General features: G+C 37.3%; 1 protein-coding gene across 3 annotated transcripts; it reads right to left on the bottom strand.

The window, feature by feature from the left end:
- Positions 1-818: 818 nt before the first annotated feature.
- On the bottom strand, positions 819-8,808 carry LOC122666111 (E3 ubiquitin-protein ligase BIG BROTHER-like). 3 transcript variants are annotated; one of them, XM_043862219.1, is made up of 8 exons: positions 8,700-8,808; positions 8,011-8,203; positions 7,639-7,891; positions 5,478-5,515; positions 5,330-5,380; positions 3,600-3,727; positions 2,723-2,831; positions 819-1,205 (listed from the first exon to the last, which is right to left on the bottom strand). In XM_043862219.1, the coding sequence occupies exons 2-8, from the start codon at positions 8,155-8,157 to the stop codon at positions 1,167-1,169; spliced, it is 765 nt and encodes a 254-aa protein (XP_043718154.1). In that variant the 5' UTR covers positions 8,158-8,203; positions 8,700-8,808; the 3' UTR covers positions 819-1,166. The 3 variants fall into 3 exon arrangements, with proteins under 3 accessions (XP_043718154.1, XP_043718157.1, XP_043718156.1); XM_043862222.1 differs by having other exon boundaries at positions 3,600-3,722; positions 5,325-5,374; positions 8,011-8,210; positions 8,700-8,789; XM_043862221.1 differs by having other exon boundaries at positions 5,330-5,374; positions 8,011-8,210; positions 8,700-8,788.
- Between the last annotated feature and the right edge of the window lie 280 nt (positions 8,809-9,088).

Genomic DNA, 9,088 nt, shown 5'->3' with positions numbered 1-9,088 from the left:
AATGAACAGTTGAAACTGTTTGTTGATCGACCAACATGAAAATTTTTAGGAGCTCAGCACACTTTGGAAACAAAGTTAAGTTTGCAAACACATGAACAGTAGAAATCACACTCAGAAGGGACAATTAGCTAGAGCAGCGGGTGCTGTAGCGAAACTGATTGCCAAAGAGGATAAATAGATGAAGAGAGCACAGTTGGAGATAAAATTTGAGAATAGTCACTTAATCAGGTGTCAGTAATATATCTGTAATTTCAGAGGCCACTTTATTGTTGTGACTTAGGCTTGTTATGTGGAGGCCTTTGGTTTTTGGCAAAATAAGTTAGCTTTAGGCCAGACCATAGTGTTGTTATTGACGGCATTGTGCTACAAATCATGACAGATTTAGAGCATGAGAGCTCATCCAGGCTTCCCAGTTGTTGAGGATGAACTAATCTGCACAAGTTCCAGTCTTAAGTAGCCCAGGGGAACATATTACTAAAGGCAGAGAAAATATAAGCTAATAATATCTTCCATAACTGGAGGCCAAATTATTATAGCTTTTTTTTTTTTTTTTTTTTTTTTTCAATTTCGGTCTTCGGACTCCTATGATATAGACACAGCACAGATGAGCATGAATCCAAACAATGAAAATTTACTAATGGGTTCAAGCAAAACTTGTTACCAATCCAGAGCTATGAATTGAATAAGATGAAAACTAAATATACCATTACAGCATACCAAATTAGCAGGTTCAGGTTCACCTTATCTTGTAAGACAATAACCAACTTAGAAGCACATTTCTCATTATCTACCAAATAGAAACAAATGAAGCCAATACATAACGAAAACTCTTTTAAGTAATTATTCAATCATCATTATTCTGCATAATGGAAAGCTTTACGTAATAATCTGCAGAGGTATCATCATCAACCGATTTACGTTGTGCCTAGAAGAAGAATCAATTCCCTATGGCAACGATTCTATTTTCATTTCCATAGTACAGCTGAGGGAACTATCAAACCGATCCAAGCAGTATATACGCCTAATTATATAATTACTTACTTAATCCATGATTCAAATAAGACTGGACTACAAGGACCTTCCTGTTTTATGTACCAAATCTGATCCATAGCTACCCAGTACAGGAGCGATAGCGTTATTTACTTCAGTGCAAGCGTTTCCCACGATCAAGACCCAAATACTTCCTCCTTGCACACAGGGCATGCCTGAGACCCAAAAAAAAAAGAGGAGGTACCAATTCCATAAGTTTAAGCTCCATTCACAGGTGCAAAGAAATATTGAATTTTACACATAATTGAATGAAAAGTATCTACATTGAAGAATGAGCACTTCACAAAAATGTTAATTAATATTTCAAAAATTAACACAATAAAAGTTTTATTCAATTTCCGAATCAATAAGCTATTTGGCTGGCTAGGCTTCAGTCACACCATGTCCAGCAAGCCCATTAGTCCTGCTGATCAAAGTGCATAATGCCTTCCCCCAACTTTCCCCAGTCCTGGCCTGTAAGTAGTTCCACTAAATTCTTTTTCTCTTGAGATAAAGTTATTAATGAAAGGAAGGAAGACTCATCCACTGTTTTGAAACCCAGACCAGCACAGACAATCTTGATCATCTGTCAGTCACACTTTCAGTTTGATTTGGTTATTGATCGTACACAGCCGTAAAAAAATGTGGCGTTTTATTTTGAACCAGTAGACCTGGATAATGAAAACTGTTGTGAAGGTGCACAACTGGTTTTGGATTTTTTTAAGGAAAGACAATACTTTTGACTCCTTGATAAATGGAGCATTATTTAGCCCCTTATTGTTAGGGGATTATTAGTATACAATTCACATTTTCAAAAACAATGTAGAATTAAATGGATTATCATTTCTTAGTTTCAAAAATTTAAATAGTTCACCTCTTTGTCAGTACCACTAGTAAACATTTGATAAGAGAAAGACAATAGGCAAGTAATTACTAAGACGACTACGATTGACATGAATGGTCTATGCATACATAATATACCTCTCTGCCATCACATCTATTAGGTAATTTTATCTTAACCTAATGGGCGAATTTATTCCAACAAACCTGGGGCCCTTCCTGGCTCCTTCCTTCTTGGCTCTACCTTTGGTTTTATTTTACTTGGTTTTAAAACCTAACAAATTTGACTCGACTCAGGCTGAAAGTTTATCAAATCATGTGTATGCATTAACCTCTTCTGTATGTTTTGGCTATGGTACTCTTCCAGCACCAACTAAATGATCTGCGGCTCTCTTCCCCTTATTGTATGGTTTCTGGCTTCTTGGAATGGCACCAATGCTTCAAATTCGTCTCGAGTTACAAATCAATCAAAAAGGTGGGAGTCAACTTGATTGAGTCAAGAAACTTGAATCAAAGTGCACTCGAAATACTTTTCAGTCAAGGTTGAGTTGGCTGAAAGTAAAGGAATGAAAAACATATCGATGTTGATGCAAGTCATCTTGGAAGAGATGTCTATAACGTCTTTCTCTTTATGGTAAGGTCACAGGTTCAAACCTGCTAAAATGGAAAACATCGTGGGTTTTATGGTTGTACCAACTGTTGTGGTTTTGTGATGTGCTCACTGTTCCTACAGGTTTAGGGGGGAGCCCAGCAGGTATATCATGCCTCACTGGTCTTGAGGTCCAAGTCAGAATTGCATGCCTACAAAGAAAATATACTAAAAGATAGTGCTGATATAATCAATGTGAACCACCTTATTTAGCTTCAACCACGGTGTGATGCATTTTGAATGATATTGGTGCTGGCATGGCAAGGTGATCAATTTATCCCGGTTTTTGTATAGCGTAAAACAGATCACACACCTGCAAGAACCAAACTGTCAGAAACAAGAAAAGAAGAATCTCAAGTAACATAAACAATCAACCAAAAAGAAATGGAAAGAATAAAATAGAACTTTAAAAATAGAATCCTGGACATCTTTCTTTCATTCCACACACACACACACCTACATATAACAATTCACAAGACCTGGTGCTGGATGCCAACCACTGACTGCCCTGCCCCATAGAAGTACCAACCTTTAACTTCGTTAACTTTTGGAAGGTAATTTTGCATACAGCAGAAAATGATGGAGACAATGTGATTGAAAGAGGATGGCCATGGCCCCATTACTCCAGGCAAGCCTGGTTGCTGAAACAAGATCCTCTGCAACTGAAATGTCAACTTGCTGAGCAAAGGCCCAAGGGGAACCACATGCTCAACCACATCAAGGCAGAGGTGATGCCTCACGCATAAGAAATTTAAGACTTTAAAATGTCACATGTGATATATGCACTAGAAAACATAACATTAAAAATATAAGCCAACTCAAGAGACAAAGAGCTTGACCTTTGCACTGTTATCAAGAGGATGACAAACTCAATCACACCCTCTTGATTTTGACCATAGGGGAGGGTGTCAGGCGGTATAGATTTTGGAATATATGTTCAGCAAGGGGGAGATGAAAGGCTCTAATTAATCTACCAAAACCCACATGTACTTTGAACCAAAACAAAAAAAGTCTTCATGAAAGGGAATGCACTATGTAAAGGAGGAAAATAAGAAAGAGATTTAAGTTAAACAGATCATACTCCTCAGTTTTGTCTTTTTTTGAGAAGAACCCCCCTGTGCTGTACTTGGACTTCGGCAAATATGAAATAAGATCTTCTGATAATCCTCTACTCTCAGTGCCAATATCCTCTCCTAGCGATAGCAATGCCTGAGACAAGAAAAATCATAAATGATTGGCACATACAGGAAAAACTTAAAAGAAGAACTGAGTTCTTCATATGTGGGGGAACATTAAACAAATGTTGGCGGTGATAAGCACTCATATTCATGGTAACTGGTAATAACGAAGGATGCTGCATAAAAACATGTTAACAAGGTCAAAGGTTAGAAATTTGTCTTCGCGATTCATTTCCTCCTTCATTATGTGAGAGGCTAGGTGACTCAGTGATTTAAGATGGGTATTGGACTGAGGTCTGAGATATCAACACTCACAAACCCATGACTTTTAATTCAACTCGGTTGACACAACAATTTTAAAATAGTTGAAATTTTGTGTAACAATTTTAATATATTTGAGAAAGTAATTCATTTTATAAAAGAGTCAACTTTTTGATAAAATCAAAGTTGGCAATTTAATATATGGCAAAAAATTTGGTCTCCCACGAAAAGCAAAGATTCTAAAGAATCCACCCCCCCCGGCCCTTGGGGGGGGGGGGGGGGGGGGATGTTCATTTTTAGTATAATAAAAAATAAAAAGGTACTTTCTAAGCGCTTGTATGTCTGTTTGTATACTGTATATGCTATACTTTTAACCTGTGTTTTTGTAACTCTCTATTATTAAACTGATATAAATAATTTGAAAAAATAATACATTTTGCCATATTTTTTAAATTAAATGGTATTTCAGACGTCTTCGCCAAAAAAATCATGAAGCACATGTATGATACACAAACGGTAAGTAAATTTGCTAAATAGGGCTGGTAAAAAATTGGGTCTCAGATAATGAGCTGTTATGACGACTAGATGTCAAACACAGACCGAATTTTATATCAGAATTTATATCTGCTTCCAACCCCACATTAATACAGACCACCTGGATCCAACATACTTCCCCTTCAAAATTTAAGCCAATTTACAATAAATGTGAAACCTTTTTCTCTTACATTTTTTAATTAACTAGTAATCATTTCAAAAAACCAATTGACATGTTTTTCCATGCCACCATCTTTTCACTTGGTGAGTTTGGGTCAAACACATATAACACAAGGCAGAAAGCATCTTTTGCATCCTAACCTTACTATTTTAGAAAATTCAACATAATGCAAGACCAATGGCTATTACTGACAAGGGGAAAATGCAGGACTAGTTTGACAATTGCATTGTACATTTGGCCAACCCAGAGAGCACCATAGGATGGACAGATCATTAGTGGCAGGAAAACCTCCAGCACTGCTGGCTTCAGAATCCACAACATTATCTTAGAATGCAATTGTTCTTTAAAAATTTCTAAATCATACCAGGCCTTCCTTAACCAATTGCATGTATCCGTTGAGTCAGGGCAATCAAATGAATCACCTGAGCTATGAGTTGATAACCCTAAAAGTTATCTTAACAAGGTCAAGTCATCATGCAACTAAACTAGTACCAAGAAAGGTTGGGTGTCACCGTGTCAGAATTACATATATAATACAAAAGATTTGTGAAAACAAAAGCAAATATGTTCATTTATCGCCTTAGAAGTCAGGATAATGTGTGGCTAAGGCAATGAATCAAACAAAAGAGTGGAAGCATTGTTCATCAACAGACTGACCTCATATGTCATGTTATCTGGCTCAATGTTATCTTGTCTCACAGCCTGAAATTTGGAATAGGGAAATGTTAGGATCAAATAAAATTGATAATAACTGTCGACATCAAAAATGTAAACAGAGAGCTTAAGAAGACAATTGAACATATACCTGGGAAGAAGTGTTTGTGGAATTGACCTCTCTGTTGACTGCAGAACATGGAATTGTGGTTGTTACGTGATCAGTCATTTAGAATCACACAAATGCATGGATATGTGCTCTCGCACACGCAAACACACAGACTAACAACTTTGCACATTCTAATAACAATTGAAAGCTATATCCTTTGTTTAGTTCAAATCCACTTCTCTAGTAATTGATGTAGTAAGGTGTGCCACACAGCCACATTTCATACGGCATTGGTTAAAGTTCTAGTACATACTTATATAGATACTGAATAAATTTTAGGCATCCAGGCAACCGGGATCTAAGAAGAAACTTGAAGGCTAAAACCATCTTCAGAAGAAATAACTTATCAGAATTGCAAGATCACTCAGAGTAACTGAATAAGCTTCCAAAATAGCACCAAAAGCATGCTAAAACGGAGAAAGAAATTGACAAAATTACCCATACAATGATTTAAATTGACAAAAGAAAATCAAACACGTTGTTTCATGAATATAAGGTCTTCTTTGAGTTGAATATGAGCTTTCGGAAGCAGCAAGAAACATCATGCTTGAGATGTTTCCACATCACTATTTTACCCCAACTGAATGATGACAGCTACATGAATCCTGTTATGCCATTACACTCCATTTTAAACTATAACAGACTGGTATATCTTTGCACCCAAGTTATGTGTATTGTTTTTACAGATTATGTTTTGGGTAGTTATAGTTTATTCTGGAAGATTGTGCTGCACTTCAAAATAAATAACACAAGCATCCAAAGTTGGTATAATTCTTGCTCCCACGTTATTCTTATTAACTTTACATATTATGTTTTGAGGTAATTATAGCTAATTGTTAGGTGCACTGCATTTTAGAAACAACAATAAGTTTGTTCAGCTGGTTTGCCAACAGATATCTATGAAGATACAGCCAGAAAATTATAAAAAAAAAACGCTAGTGCCCTTATTTTGCAGTCTGAGATAAAAGCTGGGAACAAAATAAAAGTATAAAACATGGTAAAATGTCCAGTTGTATTTCTAACGACTTTAAACTTCAACCAGAAAGACATGGTTTCACTGTAGACCTTACAAGCATGCACATAATAATATTCAAAAAGACTACATAAATTTTAAAAAAATGACACTAGAGATTAGTACATTGGAAATTTAGACTCCTAATTTCTGAGAGTTGTAATATCAATGGCAGACTGTCAGTCAATGTGCATTTCATCTACTCAGGGCAAAACCCATTGTACTGATGTCACTAGAATAAAAATTATTGGGGTTGTCAATTTCCTATTGAAGTTAGACAGAATGGTAAGACAGTAACAAGATGTAGCTCTCATATAGAAGAGAGAGAGAGAGATAGATTTGTACTTCCGTTTTCCTTTTAGTCATGTGCAAACCACATATGGTACAGTGCCACAACAGGACTGGGGGGTTTTTAGACTTTTTTGAGGGTTGGTCTTCAATTTCCTAGATTCCAATGAAAGAAAACAACTACAGTTCCTGGATTTCAGAACACCACCAAAAAAAATGCAAGAAGTTTCTAGGATTAAAGAAGCTCCATCTCAACAAACTGTCCTGTTTTACTTCATAAACAAGGACATGGTTTAGACCCCACAAAGAAGAATCAGAAATGGTCAAAATGGACTGTAATATATTCAGCAAAACAACAAAAACCAATAATGTCGAGCAGGTCTGCTTAAATAAATCATTGAAGGCTCAAAGAAAATCTGTAATCCATAAACCAGAGCCGGAGAAGAGAGAGGAAGCTTCTCCCAATATGAACATCGTTTTGATCTGATAATAAGCAATCAGTACCGTTTAAGGTTGGGTGCATAATCTCTTCGGCAAAAACTGATAATTTTAAGAGGTGGTCAGCCAGAGTAATAGGAGATATGCAATCTATGAGTCAGACTGCCAGAGCCAGAGTAATAGGAGGGAGGAAGCTTCTCCAGATGATAAAGAATTATTCATTATAACAACAATTAAGGCAGAAAATTGAAGTCCATAAACAGCATTGACAAAAGGAAAGTATCAACAGCAATCATAATTTTGGAGATGAAGTTTAACCCATTAGCAACAGAAATAGCTGGACCAGGTCTGGCAGCTGCAAAATATAGATTATAAAGTAGCTTTGTGGGAATCATCGACTAATACCTGCTTCAGTTTCAGTTGACTCACTAAGGGAGGAAACAAGAAACTGATTCTCCACCGCCTGCAAACTTATAGCTAAAGCTTCATCCAGTTTTAATTGTGCCTCAACATCTGCAACGTGTGAAGATTCTCCCTCTTTTTCCACATCCTGATCCTCCCCACTACTTCGTCCATGATTCACATTAGAACTACCACTAGCAGAAGCTTTAGCCCAGTCATTCCCATTACTTGCCTGGAGTGACTGGTACACAGTTTCCTGAAGCATAATCAAGCAAGCATCTTTATCAAACCTTCTGCAAGAAAAATAAATTATCTGGCGAATCTATCAAATTACATGCTTATTACTAATTTGCGAAAAGATGGAGCCTTGCCCACCTGATCTTGGAGAACCTCTTGAAGAAAGTGATCGTCATGTTCAAAGTAAAATTCTTCAAAATTCTCTTCAACCCTGCCAGGGGCGCCGGTAGTTACATAGTGAACATCAACTTGCTGACTCCCTATTGTTTCAAAGATGGAACTCATGGAGAATATACTGGACGGAAACCAGAGGCTACCTTCGCTTCCCCCTCTGGAGGCTGGAGGAGCACCCAAATTGCGTCAAGCATACAACTTTACAAGACCCATCAAATAAATAAGATTAAATAGGAGAGGGGGGGGGGGGGGGAACCATGAGCATCTAATCGCTTCCCCCGGCGGCCCCAACCTCAAAACAAGTTGGGTTTTCTCTGGCCGGAATAAAAAGAAGGAATAAGCAAAGAAAAGGATAGGTCACAGTGTCACACCGTCACATGTAGAGACGACTTTGACACCACTCTAATATGACAAGCTCAGAAACTGACTCTTCACCGACACTACTAATGTAAACCATACACTTGAACGTCATGAACTAGAAGAGAGAATTATGTATTGTACAGTAGAAGATAAAATCAATCCAACAACAAGAAAACCAAAAAAAAGAGACCTGAAGCATACAAAATCAGAGAAGTTGAAATTCAAAATGGGTTCTTCCATTAGTTCACTCTTCACTCCTCGTTTCAGAAGATTAAGATGAAAGTGAGTTTTACCTTAAGATGAAGATGATCAAAGGAGGCGAGGCGAGGCGATGCTCTTCGCTTCCTCTCTGTGACTGAGAGTAGAAGAGGGTTCGCAATAGTGTTTCAACTCCAAGCCGCCACCAATTTTGAAGGAGCGAAGTGATCTGGCGAGTAGATAAATTGGGAGTAGTCAGTGAGACAGTGACTGATTATATAGAAACTACATGGAAAGCGGTGGCAACGTAAAGGAAAGCAAAAGCAAGAGTGTGGGACACTTGGCCTTTTGAAAATGTTGGCCAATACAAACACAAATAAATAGCGAGAGATCTGGACCAGACATTGGAGATATACTGCAAAAACGATATTCAATTTAAAGGTTAAGATGAAGCCGTGAGGTTTACAAGTGTTTGTTGGATTCC

Source organism: Telopea speciosissima, chromosome 6 (genome assembly GCF_018873765.1).
Source record: "Telopea speciosissima isolate NSW1024214 ecotype Mountain lineage chromosome 6, Tspe_v1, whole genome shotgun sequence".
Classification (NCBI taxonomy): Eukaryota; Viridiplantae; Streptophyta; class Magnoliopsida; order Proteales; family Proteaceae; genus Telopea; species Telopea speciosissima.
The sequence above is the reverse complement of the archived record's forward strand: the minus strand, read 5'-3'. Positions and strand labels throughout refer to the sequence as shown.